This window comes from Mixophyes fleayi, chromosome 5 (assembly GCF_038048845.1).
Source record: "Mixophyes fleayi isolate aMixFle1 chromosome 5, aMixFle1.hap1, whole genome shotgun sequence".
Taxonomy (NCBI): Eukaryota; Metazoa; Chordata; class Amphibia; order Anura; family Limnodynastidae; genus Mixophyes; species Mixophyes fleayi.
This window is the reverse complement of record NC_134406.1, coordinates 1,279,459-1,299,895: the sequence shown is the minus strand read 5'-3', so window position 1 is coordinate 1,299,895 and position 20,437 is coordinate 1,279,459. Positions and strand designations below refer to the sequence as shown.

The following is a 20,437-nucleotide window of genomic DNA, read 5'->3' as shown; positions in this document are numbered from 1 at the left end:
ATACATATACATACATACATACATACATACATACACACACATACATACATACACACACTATACCTTAGCTATACATAGAGAAATAGTTTATAGCCAGCGACACAGAACATGGGACGGACGTTCCCAGCATCCAGCAAGGGTGAAATGACACCAAGTAAAAAGCTCTGTTCTGACAACAATTAAGGTGCCTACAATATGTGACAGACATTTTAGCTGCTGCTCCCCGGTGATGGGGTATTATTAGGGAACAAGCCTGGCCAAACAAGGATGTCTTAATGAGCGGTTTTCTCACAAGAAGGACCTAAATAAAGATTCCTGCAGTGAGTGATTTACAGACCAGCGATTCTCCCAGAACAGTGTCTCCTTTCACACTGAAATAATTCCCCTCATAAATCAGCCCACGCCTGCTCCACAGGGCCCTGAGAAAAGCCCTCCGTCAATAGCCCCCTTTATCTCCGCACCCTAAAACTGTATGGCTGCCAGTCACCTCTATTCACCAAGTCCTGGAACAATAGCTCCTGAATTTCTGGTGACAAAACGAGAGATCCTGGGCCCTCACATGATGTCCTCGTTCTTCTACACTTCACCTCAAATAATCCAGGTAACTGGGTCCGCCATTGTTTGTCAGAAAAGCCTCAATTCAAGCGGGAAGATTATCCAAAAAGCGTGTTGTTGATATCTGGTGTCACACCACAATACAAGGTACGATAGACAAAGAAAGACCTCATGGAGAGGACAGTTTTACCCAATTTTTTCCATCCGGACAAACTAGCGGTCATGACTGCACTCTTGATCTCCTACACTCTACATCCCTCCCCGTGTGAACAACAGACAGACGCCGATAACAGCTGGGATCAGTGATCCCGCTGCCTGCAGCATCCTCAGAGCAGATTCTTCCCATCACGATATATATGGAAACTGTTTAAACAAATTTTCCTCTGGTCTGAACGTTATTCCCTGATCAGTGTGATTTACATTCCAACAGTGGAAACATTGCTCCCAAGTGTCTTATATCTGGAGGGTCCCGTCCTGTAATAATGGCACGCACAACGCAACCAAGAATGACATTCCTACGTTCATGTACCAGCATCCAGAAAGAAGCTCCATCAGTGCTAGAGGTGGCTTAGTGATTAGCACTTCTGCCTCACAATGCTGGGGTTATGAGATCAATTCTCGACCATGGCCTTATCTGTTAGAAGTATGTATGTTCTCCCCGTGTTTGCGTGGGTTTCCTCCGGGTGCTACAGTTTTTTCCCACACTCCAAAAATAAACTGGTAGGTTAATTGGCTGCTAAGAAATTGACCCTAGTCTCTGTATATGTATATTAGGGAATTTAGACTGTAAGCTCCAATGGGGCAGGGACTGATGTGAATGAGTTCTCTGTTCAGCGCTGCGGAATTAGTGGCGCTATATAAATAAATGATGATGATTACGGGGGTTTGTATTAGGAATAAAAGAAAATAACAAATAAACTGACAAACACAATAACGAACAAAATCTCATGTAAGGAGCTGGAAACAAGAAATTATCATTTTACAGATTTTTTTTAACTATGAATGACGACTTGTGTAATATTATAATAATGTCCGCGCAGACACCAGAGATGTTCTCAGTATCCCCTCATGTATATCACACATGAGCATGTTTTCATGATTTCACTTTTAGAGTTTGCAGGACCATTATTACGGCAACACGAGCTGTCGGGAGACTGGAGGAAATATCTGAGGAACATCCTGGGATTTAGTCCTTGTATTCCTTCTATGTCACTATACCCCGCAGCGGCTCTTTCTGATGGAAACACTGTGTCGCAGGATACGCAGTTGTGGACATAGATATAGCTGGTTACTGCTCCAGAGTGTAGACTCTGGCAGATTTGGATTAGTACTCACAGGACACCTGGAGATTTTCTCTTATGGTCCAAGTGGTACTCCCCCTATGCAGGGGGAGTACCAGCGTTCACCACTGGGGGCAGTCACACACGGCTGCACTAGTGTCACAACCTCAATTATATACACATTAAATGCCAAAAATCAGCAACACAATAGTGTAGTGTTGTATACTGAAAGAAACTCTCAGTGATTACATGTTTACATTAAATAGCAATTAATTTAGTTTATCTGTTTAATGTTGGCACTACCAGGGGGACAGAGGGCAGTGTCCACCTGGCTGAGATACCAGCAGGATTTGGGCATTAGCTCAGCTGAAGCACCTGACATTAATAACACCTGATTAATACATTTTCTCAGTTTTTTTGGATCAATTTGTAGAAGTTTCAGTCACTTTTGAATTCCCATTGCCAACATTAAACAGAGAAGCTGGTTGAAACAATTTCTACTGTAAACATATTCATCCCTGGGAGCTTGTATAATACTACACTATTGTGCTCTTTCCCTCTCTATTCTGCACAAATATATGGCCAGAACTTACTATGAGGTGGAGCAATAAAACTACCAATGTATTTGGTCAGTACAGTACAGGGTGCAGCAGCTGATCTGTCAATCACTCAGTCATCATCAGAACTGTCCGTCATTCACAAGGGGAGCTGTCCGTCATTCACAAGGGGAGCTGTCCGTCATTCACAAGGGGAGCCGCCCGTCATTCAGAAGGAGAGCTGTCCGTCATTCAGAAGGAGAGCTGTCCCGTCATTCAGAAGGAGAGCTGTCCCGTCATTCAGAAGGAGAGCTGTCCTGTCATTCAGGAGAGCTGTCCGTCATTCACGAGAGCTGTCATTCAGGGGAGCTGTCCGTCATTCGCAAGGGGAGCTGTCCCGTCATTCACGAGAGCTGTCCGTCATTCACGAGAGCTGTCATTCAGGGGAGCTATCCGTCATTCACAAGGGGAGCCGTCCGTCATTCAGAAGGAGAGCTGTCCGTCATTCACAAGGGGAGCTGTCCGTCATTCACAAGGGGAGCCGTCCGTCATTCACAAGGGGAGCCGTCCGTCATTCACAAGGGGAGCCGTCCGTCATTCACAAGGGGAGCCGTCCGTCATTCACAAGGGGAGCCGTCCGTCATTCACAAGGGGAGCCGTCCGTCATTCAGAAGGGGAGCCATCCGTCATTCAGAAGGAGAGCTGTCCGTCATTCACAAGGGCAGCTGTCCGTCATTCACAAGGGGAGCCGTCTGTCATTCAGAAGGAGAGCTGTCCGTCATTCACGAGAGCTGTCCGTCATTCACGAGAGCTGTCATTCAGGGGAGCTGTCCGTCATTCACAAGGGGAGCCGTCCGTCATTCACAAGGGGAGCCGTCCGTCATTCAGAAGGAGAGCTGTCCCGTCATTCAGAAGGAGAGCTGTCCTGTCATTCACGAGAGCTGTCCGTCATTCACGAGAGCTGTCATTCAGGGGAGCTATCCGTCATTCACAAGGGGAGCTGTCCGTCATTCAGAAGGAGAGCTGTCCGTCATTCACAAGGGGAGCCGTCCGTCATTCACAAGGGGAGCCGTCCGTCATTCAGAAGGAGAGCTGTCCGTCATTCACAAGGGGAGCTGTCCGTCATTCACAAGGGGAGCTGTACGTCATTCACAAGGGGAGCTGTCCGTCACTCAGGGGAGCTGTCCGTCATTCACAAGGGGAGCCGTCCGTCATTCACAAGGGGAGCCGTCTGTCATTCAGAAGGAGAGCTGTCCCGTCATTCACGAGAGCTGTCCGTCATTCACGAGAGCTGTCATTCAGGGGAGCTGTCCGTCATTCACAAGGGGAGCTGTCCGTCATTCAGAAGGAGAGCTGTCCCTCAGGGGAGCTGTCCGTCATTCACAAGGGGAGCCGTCCGTCATTCAGAAGGAGAGCTGTCCGTCATTCACAAGGGGAGCTGTCCGTCATTCAGAAGGGGAGCTGTCCGTCATTCACAGGGGAGCTGTCCGTCATTCAGAAGGGGAGCTGTCCGTCACTCAGGAGAGCTGTCCGTCATTCACAAGGGGAGCTGTCCGTCATTCAGAAGGGGAGCTGTCCGTCACTCAGGAGAGCTGTCCGTCATTTACAAGGGGAGCTGTCAGTCATTCACAGGGGAGCTGTCCGTCATTCAGAAGGGGAGCTGTCCGTCACTCAGGGGAGCTGTCCGTCATTCACAAGGGGAGCTATCCCGTCATTCAGAAGCAGAGCTGTCCCATCATTCACAAGGGGAGCTGTCCCGTCATTCACAAGGGGAGCTGTCCCATCATTCACAAGGGGAGCTGTCCCGTCATTCACAAGGGGAGCTGTCCGTCATTCACAGGGGAGCTGTCCGTCATTCACAAGGAGAGCTGTCCCGCCATTCACAAGGGGAACTGTCCCGTCATTCAGAAGGAGAGCTGTCCCGTCATTCACAAGGGGAGCTGTCCGTCATTCACATGGGGAGCTGTCAGTCATTCACAAGGAGAGCTGTCCCGTCATTCACAAGGGGAGCTGTCCGTCATTCACAAGGGGAGCTGTCCCGTCATTCACAAGGGGAGCTGTCCCGTCATTCACAAGGAGAGCTGTCCGTCATTCACAAGGGGAGCTGTCCATCATTCACAAGGGGAGCTGTCCGTCACTCAGGGGAGCTGTCCGTCACTCAGGGGAGCTTTCCGTCATTCACAAGGGGAGCTGTCCGTCATTCAGAAGGAGAGCTGTCCCGTCATTCACAAGGGGAGCTGTCCGTCATTCACAAGGGGAGCCGTCCGTCATTCACAAGGGGAGCCGTCTGTCATTCAGAAGGAGAGCTGTCCCGTCATTCACGAGAGCTGTCCGTCATTCACGAGAGCTGTCATTCAGGGGAGCTGTCCGTCATTCACAAGGGGAGCTGTCCGTCATTCAGAAGGAGAGCTGTCCCTCAGGGGAGCTGTCCGTCATTCACAAGGGGAGTTGTCCGTCATTCAGAAGGAGAGCTGTCCGTCATTCACAAGGGGAGCTGTCCGTCATTCAGAAGGGGAGCTGTCCGTCATTCACAGGGGAGCTGTCCGTCATTCACAGGGGAGCTGTCCGTCATTCAGAAGGGGAGCTGTCCGTCACTCAGGAGAGCTGTCCGTCATTCACAAGGGGAGCTGTCCGTCATTCAGAAGGGGAGCTGTCCGTCACTCACAAGGGGAGCTGTCAGTCATTCACAGGGGAGCTGTCCGTCATTCAGAAGGGGAGCTGTCCGTCACTCAGGGGAGCTGTCCGTCATTCACAAGGGGAGCTGTCCCGTCATTCAGAAGCAGAGCTGTCCCGTCATTCACAAGGGGAGCTGTCCCGTCATTCACAAGGGGAGCTGTCCGTCATTCACAGGGGAGCTGTCCGTCATTCACAAGGAGAGCTGTCCCGTCATTCACAAGGGGAGCTGTCCCGCCATTCACAAGGGGAGCTGTCCCGTCATTCAGAAGGAGAGCTGTCCCGTCATTCACAAGGGGAGCTGTCCATCATTCACATGGGGACATGTCCGTCATTCACAAGGAGAGCTGTCCCGTCATTCACAAGGGGAGCTGTCCGTCATTCACAAGGGGAGCTGTCCGTCATTCACAAGGGGAGCTGTCCGTCATTCACAAGGGGAGCTGTCCGTCATTCACAAGGGGAGCTGTCCCGTCATTTACAAGGGGAGCTGTCCGTCACTCAGGGGAGCTGTCCGTCATTCACAAGGAGAGCTGTCCCGTCATTCACAAGGAGAGCTGTCCGTCACTCAGGGGAGCTGTCCGTCATTCACAAGGAGAGCTGTCCCGTCATTCACAAGGAGAGCTGTCCCGTCATTCACAAGGGGAGCTGTCCGTCACTCAGGGGAGCTGTCCGTCATTCACAAGGAGAGCTGTCCATCATTCACGAGAGCTGTCATTCGGGGGAGCTGTCCGTCATTCACAAGGGGAGCTGTCCGTCATTCACAAGGGGAGCTGTCTGTCATTCACAAGGGGAGCTGTCATTCAGAAGGGGAGCTGTCCGTCACTCAGGGGAGCTGTCATTCAGAAGGGCAGCTGTCCGTCATTCAGAACCACAGCTGTCCGTCATTCACAAGAGGGGCTGTCCGTCATTCACAAGGGGAGCTGTCCGTCATTCACAAGGGGAGCCGTCCGTCATTCACAAGGGGAGCTGTCCGTCATTCACAAGGGGAGCCGTCCGTCATTCACAAGGGGAGCCGTCCGTCATTCAGAAGGGGAGCCGTCCGTTATTCAGAAGGAGAGCTGTCCGTCATTCACAAGGGGAGCTGTCCGTCATTCACAAGGGGAGCCGTCTGTCATTCAGAAGGAGAGCTGTCCCGTCATTCACGAGAGCTGTCCGTCATTCACGAGAGCTGTCATTCAGGGGAGCTGTCCGTCATTCACAAGGGGAGCCGTCCGTCATTCACAAGGGGAGCCGTCCGTCATTCAGAAGGAGAGCTGTCCCGTCATTCAGAAGGAGAGCTGTCCCGTCATTCAGAAGGAGAGCTGTCCTGTCATTCACGAGAGCTGTCCGTCATTCACGAGAGCTGTCATTCAGGGGAGCTGTCCGTCATTCACAAGGGGAGCTGTCCCGTCATTCACGAGAGCTGTCCGTCATTCACGAGAGCTGTCATTCAGGGGAGCTATCCGTCATTCACAAGGGGAGCCGTCCGTCATTCAGAAGGAGAGCTGTCCGTCATTCACAAGGGGAGCTGTCTGTCATTCACAAGGGGAGCTGTCATTCAGAAGGGGAGCTGTCCGTCACTCAGGGGAGCTGTCATTCAGAAGGGCAGCTGTCCGTCATTCAGAACCACAGCTGTCCGTCATTCACAAGAGGGGCTGTCCGTCATTCACAAGGGGAGCTGTCCGTCATTCACAAGGGGAGCCGTCCGTCATTCACAAGGGGAGCTGTCCGTCATTCACAAGGGGAGCCGTCCGTCATTCACAAGGGGAGCCGTCCGTCATTCAGAAGGGGAGCCGTCCGTTATTCAGAAGGAGAGCTGTCCGTCATTCACAAGGGGAGCTGTCCGTCATTCACAAGGGGAGCCGTCTGTCATTCAGAAGGAGAGCTGTCCCGTCATTCACGAGAGCTGTCCGTCATTCACGAGAGCTGTCATTCAGGGGAGCTGTCCGTCATTCACAAGGGGAGCCGTCCGTCATTCACAAGGGGAGCCGTCCGTCATTCAGAAGGAGAGCTGTCCCGTCATTCAGAAGGAGAGCTGTCCCGTCATTCAGAAGGAGAGCTGTCCTGTCATTCACGAGAGCTGTCCGTCATTCACGAGAGCTGTCATTCAGGGGAGCTGTCCGTCATTCACAAGGGGAGCTGTCCCGTCATTCACGAGAGCTGTCCGTCATTCACGAGAGCTGTCATTCAGGGGAGCTATCCGTCATTCACAAGGGGAGCCGTCCGTCATTCAGAAGGAGAGCTGTCCGTCATTCACAAGGGGAGCCGTCCGTCATTCACAAGGGGAGCCGTCCGTCATTCAGAAGGAGAGCTGTCCGTCATTCACAAGGGGAGCTGTCCGTCATTCACAAGGGGAGCTGTACGTCATTCACAAGGGGAGCTGTCCGTCACTCAGGGGAGCTGTCCGTCATTCACAAGGGGAGCCGTCCGTCATTCAGAAGGAGAGCTGTCCGTCATTCACAAGGGGAGCTGTCCGTCATTCACAAGGGGAGCCGTCCGTCATTCACAAGGGGAGCCGTCTGTCATTCAGAAGGAGAGCTGTCCCGTCATTCACGAGAGCTGTCCGTCATTCACGAGAGCTGTCATTCAGGGGAGCTGTCCGTCATTCACAAGGGGAGCTGTCCGTCATTCAGAAGGAGAGCTGTCCCTCAGGGGAGCTGTCCGTCATTCACAAGGGGAGCCGTCCGTCATTCAGAAGGAGAGCTGTCCGTCATTCACAAGGGGAGCTGTCCGTCATTCAGAAGGGGAGCTGTCCGTCATTCACAGGGGAGCTGTCCGTCATTCACAGGGGAGCTGTCCGTCATTCAGAAGGGGAGCTGTCCGTCACTCAGGAGAGCTGTCCGTCATTCACAAGGGGAGCTGTCCGTCATTCAGAAGGGGAGCTGTCCGTCACTCACAAGGGGAGCTGTCAGTCATTCACAGGGGAGCTGTCCGTCATTCAGAAGGGGAGCTGTCCGTCACTCAGGGGAGCTGTCCGTCATTCACAAGGGGAGCTGTCCCGTCATTCAGAAGCAGAGCTGTCCCGTCATTCACAAGGGGAGCTGTCCCGTCATTCACAAGGGGAGCTGTCCGTCATTCACAGGGGAGCTGTCCGTCATTCACAAGGAGAGCTGTCCCGTCATTCACAAGGGGAGCTGTCCCGCCATTCACAAGGGGAGCTGTCCCGTCATTCAGAAGGAGAGCTGTCCCGTCATTCACAAGGGGAGCTGTCCATCATTCACATGGGGACATGTCCGTCATTCACAAGGAGAGCTGTCCCGTCATTCACAAGGGGAGCTGTCCGTCATTCACAAGGGGAGCTGTCCGTCATTCACAAGGGGAGCTGTCCGTCATTCACAAGGGGAGCTGTCCGTCATTCACAAGGGGAGCTGTCCCGTCATTTACAAGGGGAGCTGTCCGTCACTCAGGGGAGCTGTCCGTCATTCACAAGGAGAGCTGTCCCGTCATTCACAAGGAGAGCTGTCCGTCACTCAGGGGAGCTGTCCGTCATTCACAAGGAGAGCTGTCCCGTCATTCACAAGGAGAGCTGTCCCGTCATTCACAAGGGGAGCTGTCCGTCACTCAGGGGAGCTGTCCGTCATTCACAAGGAGAGCTGTCCATCATTCACGAGAGCTGTCATTCGGGGGAGCTGTCCGTCATTCACAAGGGGAGCTGTCCGTCATTCACAAGGGGAGCTGTCTGTCATTCACAAGGGGAGCTGTCATTCAGAAGGGGAGCTGTCCGTCACTCAGGGGAGCTGTCATTCAGAAGGGCAGCTGTCCGTCATTCAGAACCACAGCTGTCCGTCATTCACAAGAGGGGCTGTCCGTCATTCACAAGGGGAGCTGTCCGTCATTCACAAGGGGAGCCGTCCGTCATTCACAAGGGGAGCCGTCCGTCATTCACAAGGGGAGCCGTCCGTCATTCACAAGGGGAGCCGTCCGTCATTCAGAAGGGGAGCCGTCCGTTATTCAGAAGGAGAGCCGTCCGTCATTCACAAGGGGAGCTGTCCGTCATTCACAAGGGGAGCCGTCTGTCATTCAGAAGGAGAGCTGTCCCGTCATTCACGAGAGCTGTCCGTCATTCACGAGAGCTGTCATTCAGGGGAGCTGTCCGTCATTCACAAGGGGAGCCGTCCGTCATTCACAAGGGGAGCCGTCCGTCATTCAGAAGGAGAGCTGTCCCGTCATTCAGAAGGAGAGCTGTCCCGTCATTCAGAAGGAGAGCTGTCCTGTCATTCACGAGAGCTGTCCGTCATTCACGAGAGCTGTCATTCAGGGGAGCTGTCCGTCATTCACAAGGGGAGCTGTCCCGTCATTCACGAGAGCTGTCCGTCATTCACGAGAGCTGTCATTCAGGGGAGCTATCCGTCATTCACAAGGGGAGCCGTCCGTCATTCAGAAGGAGAGCTGTCCGTCATTCACAAGGGGAGCCGTCCGTCATTCACAAGGGGAGCCGTCCGTCATTCAAAAGGAGAGCTGTCCGTCATTCACAAGGGGAGCTGTCCGTCATTCACAAGGGGAGCTGTACGTCATTCACAAGGGGAGCTGTCCGTCACTCAGGGGAGCTGTCCGTCATTCACAAGGGGAGCCGTCCGTCATTCAGAAGGAGAGCTGTCCGTCATTCACAAGGGGAGCTGTCCGTCATTCACAAGGGGAGCCGTCCGTCATTCACAAGGGGAGCCGTCTGTCATTCAGAAGGAGAGCTGTCCCGTCATTCACGAGAGCTGTCCGTCATTCACGAGAGCTGTCATTCAGGGGAGCTGTCCGTCATTCACAAGGGGAGCTGTCCGTCATTCAGAAGGAGAGCTGTCCCTCAGGGGAGCTGTCCGTCATTCACAAGGGGAGCCGTCCGTCATTCAGAAGGAGAGCTGTCCGTCATTCACAAGGGGAGCTGTCCGTCATTCAGAAGGGGAGCTGTCCGTCATTCACAGGGGAGCTGTCCGTCATTCAGAAGGGGAGCTGTCCGTCACTCAGGAGAGCTGTCCGTCATTCACAAGGGGAGCTGTCCGTCATTCAGAAGGGGAGCTGTCCGTCACTCAGGAGAGCTGTCCGTCATTTACAAGGGGAGCTGTCAGTCATTCACAGGGGAGCTGTCCGTCATTCAGAAGGGGAGCTGTCCGTCACTCAGGGGAGCTGTCCGTCATTCACAAGGGGAGCTGTCCCGTCATTCAGAAGCAGAGCTGTCCCATCATTCACAAGGGGAGCTGTCCCGTCATTCACAAGGGGAGCTGTCCGTCATTCACAAGGAGAGCTGTCCCGCCATTCACAAGGGGAACTGTCCCGTCATTCAGAAGGAGAGCTGTCCCGTCATTCACAAGGGGAGCTGTCCGTCATTCACATGGGGAGCTGTCAGTCATTCACAAGGAGAGCTGTCCCGTCATTCACAAGGGGAGCTGTCCGTCATTCACAAGGGGAGCTGTCCCGTCATTCACAAGGGGAGCTGTCCCGTCATTCACAAGGAGAGCTGTCCGTCATTCACAAGGGGAGCTGTCCATCATTCACAAGGGGAGCTGTCCGTCACTCAGGGGAGCTGTCCGTCACTCAGGGGAGCTTTCCGTCATTCACAAGGGGAGCTGTCCGTCATTCAGAAGGAGAGCTGTCCCGTCATTCACAAGGGGAGCTGTCCGTCATTCACAAGGGGAGCCGTCCGTCATTCACAAGGGGAGCCGTCTGTCATTCAGAAGGAGAGCTGTCCCGTCATTCACGAGAGCTGTCCGTCATTCACGAGAGCTGTCATTCAGGGGAGCTGTCCGTCATTCACAAGGGGAGCTGTCCGTCATTCAGAAGGAGAGCTGTCCCTCAGGGGACAGCTCTCCTTCTGAATGCTGTCCCTCAGGGGAGCTGTCCGTTATTCACAAGGGGAGCCGTCCGTCATTCAGAAGGAGAGCTGTCCGTCATTCACAAGGGGAGCTGTCCGTCATTCAGAAGGGGAGCTGTCCGTCATTCACAGGGGAGCTGTCCGTCATTCACAAGGGGAGCTGTCCGTCATTCAGAAGGGGAGCTGTCCGTCACTCACAAGGGGAGCTGTCAGTCATTCACAGGGGAGCTGTCCGTCATTCAGAAGGGGAGCTGTCCGTCACTCAGGGGAGCTGTCCGTCATTCACAAGGGGAGCTGTCCCGTCATTCAGAAGCAGAGCTGTCCCGTCTTTCACAAGGGGAGCTGTCCTGTCATTCACAAGGGGAGCTGTCCGTCATTCACAGGGGAGCTGTCCGTCATTCACAAGGAGAGCTGTCCCGCCATTCACAAGGGGAGCTGTCCCGTCATTCAGAAGGAGAGCTGTCCCGTCATTCACAAGGGGAGCTGTCCATCATTCACATGGGGACATGTCCGTCATTCACAAGGAGAGCTGTCCCGTCATTCACAAGGGGAGCTGTCCGTCATTCACAAGGGGAGCTGTCCGTCATTCACAAGGGGAGCTGTCCGTCATTCACAAGGGGAGCTGTCCGTCATTCACAAGGAGAGCTGTCCCGTCATTCACAAGGGGAGCTGTCCGTCACTCAGGGGAGCTGTCCGTCATTCACAAGGAGAGCTGTCCCGTCATTCACAAGGGGAGCTGTCCGTCACTCAGGGGAGCTGTCCGTCATTCACAAGGAGAGCTGTCCCGTCATTCACAAGGGGAGCTGTCCGTCACTCAGGGGAGCTGTCCGTCATTCACAAGGAGAGCTGTCCGTCATTCACGAGAGCTGTCATTCAGGGGAGCTGTCCGTCATCATTCAGGGGAGCTGTCCGTCATTCACAAGGGGAGCTGTCCGTCATTCACAAGGGGAGCTGTCTGTCATTCACAAGGGGAGCTGTCATTCAGAAGGGGAGCTGTCCGTCACTCAGGGGATCTGTCATTCAGAAGGGGAGCTGTCCGTCATTCAGAACCACAGCTGTCCGTCATTCACAAGGGGAGCTGTCTGTCATTCAGAAACACAGCTGTCCGTCATTCACAAGGGGAGCTTTCCCTCATTCACAGGGGAGCTGTCCGTCATTCACAAGGGGAGCTGTCCGTCATTCACAAGGGGAGCTGTCCGTCATTCACAAGGGGAGCTGTCCCTCATTCACAAGGGGAGCTGTCCCTCATTCACAAGGGGAGCTGTCCGTCATTCAGGAGAGCTGTCATTCAGAAGGGGAGCTGTCATTCAGAAGGGGAGCTGTCCGTCATTCAGAAGCACAGCTATCCGTCACTCAGGGTAGCGGTCCGTCATTCACAAGGGGAGCTGTCCGTCATTCAGGAGAGCTGTCATTCAGAAGGGGAGCTGTCCGTCATTCACAAGGGGAGCTGTCCGTCATTCACAAGGGGAGCTGTCCCTCATTCACAAGGGGAGCTGTCCGTCATTCAGGACAGCTGTCATTCAGAAGGGGAGCTGTCATTCAGAAGGGGAGCTGTCCGTCATTCAGGAGAGCTGTCATTTAGAAGGGGAGCTGTCATTCAGAAGGGGAGCTGTCCGTCATTCAGAAGGGGAGCTGTCCGTCACTCACAAGGGGAGCTGTCAGTCATTCACAGGGGAGCTGTCCGTCATTCAGAAGGGGAGCTGTCCGTCACTCAGGGGAGCTGTCCGTCATTCACAAGGGGAGCTGTCCCGTCATTCAGAAGCAGAGCTGTCCCGTCTTTCACAAGGGGAGCTGTCCGTCATTCACAGGGGAGCTGTCCGTCATTCACAAGGAGAGCTGTCCCGTCATTCACAAGGGGAGCTGTCCCGCCATTCACAAGGGGAGCTGTCCCGTCATTCAGAAGGAGAGCTGTCCCATCATTCACAAGGGGAGCTGTCCATCATTCACATGGGGACATGTCCGTCATTCACAAGGAGAGCTGTCCCGTCATTCACAAGGGGAGCTGTCCGTCATTCACAAGGGGAGCTGTCCGTCATTCACAAGGGGAGCTGTCCGTCATTCACAAGGGGAGCTGTCCGTCATTCACAAGGAGAGCTGTCCCGTCATTCACAAGGGGAGCTGTCCGTCACTCAGGGGAGCTGTCCGTCATTCACAAGGAGAGCTGTCCCGTCAGTCACAAGGGGAGCTGTCCGTCACTCAGGGGAGCTGTCCGTCATTCACAAGGAGAGCTGTCCCGTCATTCACAAGGAGAGCTGTCCCGTCATTCACAAGGGGAGCTGTCCGTCACTCAGGGGAGCTGTCCGTCATTCACAAGGAGAGCTGTCCGTCATTCACGAGAGCTGTCATTCAGGGGAGCTGTCCGTCATTCACAAGGGGAGCTGTCCGTCATTCACAAGGGGAGCTGTCTGTCATTCACAAGGGGAGCTGTCATTCAGAAGGGGAGCTGTCCGTCACTCAGGGGAGCTGTCATTCAGAAGGGGAGCTGTCCGTCATTCAGAACCACAGCTGTCCGTCATTCACAAGGGGAGCTGTCTGTCATTCAGAAACACAGCTGTCCGTCATTCACAAGAGGGGCTGTCCGTCATTCACAAGGGGAGCTTTCCCTCATTCACAGGGGAGCTGTCCATCATTCAGAAGGGGAGCTGTCCGTCATTCACAAGGGGAGCTGTCCGTCATTCACAAGGGGAGCTGTCCCTCATTCACAAGGGGAGCTGTCCCTCATTCACAAGGGGAGCTGTCCGTCATTCAGGAGAGCTGTCATTCAGAAGGGGAGCTGTCATTCAGAAGGGGAGCTGTCCGTCATTCAGAAGCACAGCTATCCGTCACTCAGGGTAGCGGTCCGTCATTCACAAGGGGAGCTGTCCGTCATTCAGGAGAGCTGTCATTCAGAAGGGGAGCTGTCCGTCATTCACAAGGGGAGCTGTCCGTCATTCACAAGGGGAGCTGTCCCTCATTCACAAGGGGAGCTGTCCCTCATTCACAAGGGGAGCTGTCCGTCATTCAGGAGAGCTGTCATTCAGAAGGGGAGCTGTCATTCAGAAGGGGAGCTGTCCGTCATTCAGAAGCACAGCTATCCGTCACTCAGGGTAGCGGTCCGTCATTCACAAGGGGAGCTGTCCGTCATTCAGGACAGCTGTCATTCAGAAGGGGAGCTGTCATTCAGAAGGGGAGCTGTCCGTCATTCAGGAGAGCTGTCATTCAGAAGGAGAGCTGTCATTCAGAAGGGGAGCTGTCCGTCATTCAGAAGCACAGCTGTCCGTCACTCAGGGGAGCGGTCTGTCATTCACAAGGGGAGCTGTGCGTCATTCAGGAGAGCTGTCATTCAGAAGGGGAGCTGTCATTCAGAAGGGGAGCTGTCCGTCATTCAGAAGCACAGCTGTTTGTCATTCAGAAGCACAGCTGTCTGTCACTCAGGGGAGCTGTCCGTCATTCACAAGGGGAGCTGTCCGTCATTCAGAAGGAGAGTTGTCAGCTCTTCAGTCATCTAAGCAATAAAAAAGTAATTGACTGGTCTGCACATCAAGAGCTTCTGCAGTAGCTGAGTTATTTCTTTCATTAATTCCAATTACCATGTGTGAGTAGCACAGGATCTGTGTATAGTGTATTTCTTGTTTAGTCATTAGCTGGCACAGTGTACAGTTCTCCCACTTCAGAGAGAAGAAGCCCCAGGTACTGACCTTTATGTGTAGAAAGCATGATGACCCTTCTCTATGCACCAGTCTCACCACTTCCACAATGCACCAGGAGGAGCTATGCGCTGAGACACGTGGCCTCCTCCTGAGAAGCTAAAACCTACACCCACATCTGCCTGGGAAACTGTACTTCTCCCCCATCCCTGCTACAGGTGACTGTGCAGATCATCCACCCATAAACTATAATAATAAACCTACTGCTTACTGTCTATGCGGAACAAAGTAAATCAATACAAGTAAAGAAATATTTATTCCACAATACTGCCCACAGGAAGACCCTATTAATCCAGCAAATAACAACAATGTAGAAATCAATCTGCTACTGTTATTCTCTGTTTAACTGGTGCTTAGCAATACTTGGTGGGGTCACAATACCTCCAGTCAGTCAGGGGTTAACATCTCCATGTGAAGTTTCCACATTAACCAGCAGTGATAATGTGTAATTACCACACTGACCAGATTTCAAGAGCAAAACAAAACCAAAAGCTTCACTGGCAGCTGCGGTTATTGACATTTGCACTTTTTTAGGTAATAAGCCACTGTAGGTCCGCACATCTGCTGTCTGTCTACATTCTATCATTGTATGTCGGGAACAGTGCGAGAAAGCAGAGATTTCTCCTCCTACACTATAATGGGGGGCTCTATATGGGGCCCTCACACATCACACAGACCCCAAAAACTGACAGAGGTGGACTCAAGGGGCTTAAAGGGAAGACCTCTTGTAACAACCAGTGAGGGGAGACTCCCTGCACACTTTCCACCTGCCCTATATTAGGGATGCCCCTGGTAATGTCACACTACGCCCTCTATAGTATAACCCTGGTATTGTCAGCCCGGGTCCTACGGCTCTGTATAGGGGAGGTTGGGACCCTGGACAATTTAGCATGGTCAACAAAGTGGTGATGAAAATCTGCTCTTACAATGTCATGATAATGGGAATAAGGCTGCAAGCTCATACGACACAATTATATGTGTGATAACTTCTGACGTTGTGTAATTCACAGTCCTTCTATGTTTATGGTAGTTTATTTCTCACCGTACAGGACTCACAATGTTCCATCACTGCAGACACACAAACACTCACACTCAGCACTCTCTCCCATACACACAATCCGGCCCCAGTCACTCACGCTCAGCACTCTCTCCCATACACACAGTCAGCCGCAGTCACTCACACTCAGCCCTCTCTCCCATACACACAGTCAGCCGCAGTCACTCACACTCAGCACTCTCTCCCATACACACAGTCAGCCGCAGTCACTCACACTCAGCACTCTCTCCCATACACACAGTCAGCCGCAGTCACTTACACTCAGCCCTCTCTCCCATACACACAGTCAGCCGCAGTCACTCACGCTCAGCACTCTCTCCCATACACACAGTCAGCCGCAGTCACTCACACTCAGCACTCTCTCCCAAACACACAGTCCGGCCCCAGTCACTCACGCTCAGCACTCTCTCCCATAAAAACAGTGAGCCGCAGTCACTTACACTCAGCCCTCTCTTCCATACACACAGTCCGGCCCCAGTCACTCACGCTCAGCACTCTCTCCCATACACACAGTCAGCTGCAGTCACTCACACTCAGCACTCTCTCCCATACACAGTCAGCCGCAGTTACTCACACTCAGCACTCTCTCCCATACACACAGTCAGCCGCAGTCACTCACACTCAGCACTCTCTCTCATACACACAGTCCGGTCCCAGTCACTCACGCTCAGCACTCTCTCCCATACACACAGTCAGCCACAGTCACTCACACTCAGCCCTCTCTCCCATACACACAGTCAGCCGCAGTCAATCACACTCAGCACTCTCTCCCATACACACAGTCTGGCCCCAGTCACTCACGCTCAGCACTCTCTCCCATACACACAGTCAGCTGCAGTCACTCACACTCAGCACTCTCTCCCATACACACAGTCCGGCCCCAGTCACTCACGCTCAGCACTCTCTCCCATACACACAGTCAGCTGCAGTCACTCACACTCAGCCCTCTCTCCCATACACACAGTCAGCCGCAGTCACTCACACTCAGCACTCTCTCCCATACACACAGTCAGCCGCAGTCACTCACACTCAGCACTCTCTCCCATACACACAGTCAGCCGCAGTCACTCACGCTCAGCACTCTCTCCCATACACACAGTCAGCCGCAGTCACTCACACTCAGCACTCTCTCCCAAACACACAGTCCGGCCCCAGTCACTCACGCTCAGCACTCTCTCCCATAAAAACAGTGAGCCGCAGTCACTCACACTCAGCCCTCTCTTCCATACACACAGTCCGGCCCCAGTCACTCACGCTCAGTACTCTCTCCCATACACACAGTCAGCTGCAGTCACTCACACTCAGCACTCTCTCCCATACACAGTCCGGTCCCAGTCACTCACGCTCAGCACTCTCTCCCATACACACAGTCAGCCACAGTCACTCACACTCAGCCCTCTCTCCCATACACACAGTCAGCCGCAGTCACTCACACTCAGCACTCTCTCCCATACACACAGTCCGGCCCCAGTCACTCACGCTCAGCACTCTCTCCCATACACACAGTCAGCTGCAGTCACTCACACTCAGCCCTCTCTCCCATACACACAGTCAGCCGCAGTCACTCACACTCAGCACTCTCTCCCATACACACAGTCCGGCCCCAGTCACTCACGCTCAGCACTCTCTCCCATACACACAGTCAGCTGCAGTCACTCACACTCAGCCCTCTCTCCCATACACACAGTCAGCCGCAGTCTCTGTAGCAGTCCATGCTCTCTGCTGATGTTAATCATTTGCAGATTTCAGCTACTGGAATGAAAGGAGCTGGGATGTCAGCCAGTGACCCCACTGATTATCTCCTTGTATATGACCCATGGCGGTATTGGCTGGACCACTTTATTCTTGCACCCCAGGACATCAGGACCTCCCTATTCGTGTTGTCGGACCATCATTACTTCCTGTGTTTGCAATTGTGGGATTTAACTCTGGCAGCGGCAGAGAAACACAGAGCCAGTTCCATCCTGTCCTGCCAGCCACCCGTCTCATCTGTATTCAGGGTAAATCCCAGGACTACTGGAACAGTCACCCTGCCAAAAGGGTGTGACAGTCTGGCCCACACCGATCTCTGACACATCCTATGCATGCTATATAACAGGCGGCCTATTATAGACACCATAAAGCAGATGCACCCTATAGGCGCCATAGAACAGGTGGACTATTATAGATGCCATAGAGCAGATGCATCCTATATGCGCAATAGAACAGGTGGATCCTATAGACTCAATAGAACAGGTGGATCCTATAGACTCTATACAACAGGTGGATCCTATAGACTCTATACAACAGGTGGATCCTATAGACTCTATACAACAGGCGGATCCTATAGACGCCATAGAACAGACGGCCTCCTATAAACGCCATAGAACAGACAGCCTCCTATAGACTCCATAGAACCATAGGCCTCCTATAGACTCCATAGAACAGACGGCCTCCTATAGACGCCATAGAACAGACGGCCTCCTATAAACGCCATAGAACAGACAGCCTCCTATAGACTCCATAGAACAGACGGTCTCCTATAGACGCCATTGAACAGACGGCCTCCTATAGACTCCATAGAACAGACGGCCTCCTATAGACTCCATAGAACCATAGGCCTCCTATAGACTACATAGAACAGTCGGCCTCCTATAGATACTATGAAACAGACCGTCCCAGTTTCACCCAATCATATTACACCTCAACACATGTTTAAATTAAAAGATTGTTCTTATATTGTAAAATCGATCTATATTCAGTCACATTTGATAATTATACACAGAGACGTGTCGGCCTCCGTGGCTCCGTAGTGCCCTGTATGGAGGTGAAGCTCTGGGCCCTTACACTGTACTGTGATATATTACACAGAACGATGTGGTAATGTGAGGCAGATCTTATCGATGCCGCCATCCAAATCTGACACATGGAAGTGAGTTACTGGAAATTAATATAAAAGACAAAGTAAGAACTAAATGTGCGCACTCATGGCACAATAAAACACATGTCCACGCTGGGTATGTGACATAAAGCAGTGGCTCAGCTTCTGTCCCTGCTCCCCCAGTACTGCAGTCACACACAGGGCACTGACATCAGTAATAATACCCTCTGCAGCTTACACACAGGAAGTGAGGAGAGCAGAACAATCCCCCTTCCCCCAATACACAAAGTCTTAGTAAAATATGTTAATTTCTGCCAAGTTCCTGGAAGTTGTGTGAGGATATTACATTGGTGACCTCAGCACATATCACAGAACCTGCAGCTATTTCCCAGAGTGACATCATACAGGGCTGCAGGGGGAGGACTACAAGTACCAGCAGGCTGTCCTACCTTTCAGTGAGTTGATCTCCTGCTGGATAGACCTTGAGGTGTCCATGGTCTGGGGTCCTGATTCAGAGACTGAGAGTCCCGATGTTCCCAGCATCAGAGTCTCCCTTCCTCCTGCCCAATGCAGATGTAAGAGCCAATCCTGGCTGTGGGAGGGGGCTGTGCACACAATGCGGCACCACGAGGAGGGGGCTTCTCATTAACCCATGCAGGGTGGGCTGACTGTCAGTCCTTGCAGTGTCACTGTGAGCCAAGACGCAAGTACTCTGAAATCCTGGCCTGTTGTAGGTTCCCTGAGATCCCAGGACATGGAGGAGTTACTGCACTGGGGACAATGAGATGGTCCCATAAACATACCATTTATACAGAATACCTTATTAGTATAATCCTGTATTAATATAGCACCAACATGTTCCACAGCGCTGTACAATATATATTTACCCACAAGAACGTGATTCATAGGTGGGTGTTACTGGCACTGCGGGTACTTTGCAGATTAAGATTAGATGGTTCTGGGGATCAGACACTGACAGGAAATTCTGCTGCTGAGACCTGATTTATTAATTAATGGAAAGGACTGCAGTGAGAGAACGGGCCAAGAGCGGTGTAAAACACATAATCACCGGTAAGACTCGCTGCATCTCAAGGCTATAACTCTAAAGTGTAAGCTCTGTGGCAAAGGCTGTACCTCATTATATAAATGTGTATGGTGTAAAAGTGTTCTATATAATATTTATTTTCCTTTCTACCAATCGGACGGCCACATTTTCTATTTCCTCATCCGACCCCTGGAACAAATGTTGCTGATGTCACATATAGAATCTACTGACGACACGCAGCGTATTCAGAAATGTCATCGCCTAATGTCCCTGGAAGTGACTGTCGCGAACAAGACGGATTTGCACATTTGTGTGACTGCGCCTCGCTTAGCGCTTGTTCTTCCATTTTATGTACTGTCGTTTTAGACAACTTGGTCAATTATGTTCTCTCTACCTCACAACACGCTAGAAATCCCATAGATTGTAAGCTTGTGAGCAGGGCCCTCTTACCTCTCTGTATGTATTACCCAGTATTGTTTTATGAATGTTTGTTCCCAATTGTAAAGTGCTACAGAATCTGCCGGTGCTATATAAATAAATGATGATTATGAAATGTACCTTTTGCTTCTGTAACTCTGGTCCCTGATTACAGCAGGACTGAGCAGCTTATGAAAGACCTTGTTATAGAACGGTAATACTAAGGTGACAGCCAGAGCTTACTCTAAATGTTAAAATAAAGGTAAATCAACCCCTCCTATAAATATAATATAATAGCCCAGGTCCGCCCTCCTCTCCTGCTCCCGGCAGAAGCCGGCGCGGTGTTGTGCTGTCCGCATATTGGGGCGTCTCACTGATTTTCCAGGCGGGGTTACCCCAGTGTCTGTGAGCCTACGCTAGAGAGTATCCTCATACTCCCTCTGGGGACAACTCTCCAGCTCCTCTCCCAGATGGAGCAAAAAGCCAGAGTTGAAATTACCACATTAACGGTAATTACGTGCACGTAATAATATCGGTAATAGTGCGCAG

At 52.2% G+C, this 20,437-nt stretch overlaps 1 protein-coding gene and 1 long non-coding RNA gene across 8 annotated transcripts in view; one reads left to right on the top strand and one right to left on the bottom strand.

The window, feature by feature from the left end:
- Positions 1–20,024, top strand: part of LOC142158001 (uncharacterized) — a 216,641-nt gene extending 196,617 nt beyond the window's left edge. Inside the window, exon 5 of the long non-coding RNA XR_012692705.1 lies at positions 19,692–20,024. This is a non-coding gene — a long non-coding RNA (uncharacterized LOC142158001). The remainder of the gene's footprint in view (positions 1–19,691) is intronic.
- Positions 1–20,437, bottom strand: part of PLEC (plectin) — a 239,186-nt gene that overhangs the window by 138,207 nt on the left and 80,542 nt on the right. For 2 of the 7 annotated variants that reach the window (XM_075211530.1, XM_075211532.1), the window contains exon 1: positions 18,876–18,936. The exons of the other annotated variants lie outside the window; for them this stretch is intronic. In XM_075211530.1, coding sequence (XP_075067631.1) covers positions 18,876–18,921 — 46 coding nt within the window. In that variant the 5' untranslated portion in view covers positions 18,922–18,936. Of the gene's footprint in view, positions 1–18,875; positions 18,937–20,437 lie in introns of those variants that run through there. 7 annotated transcript variants of the gene reach the window in all.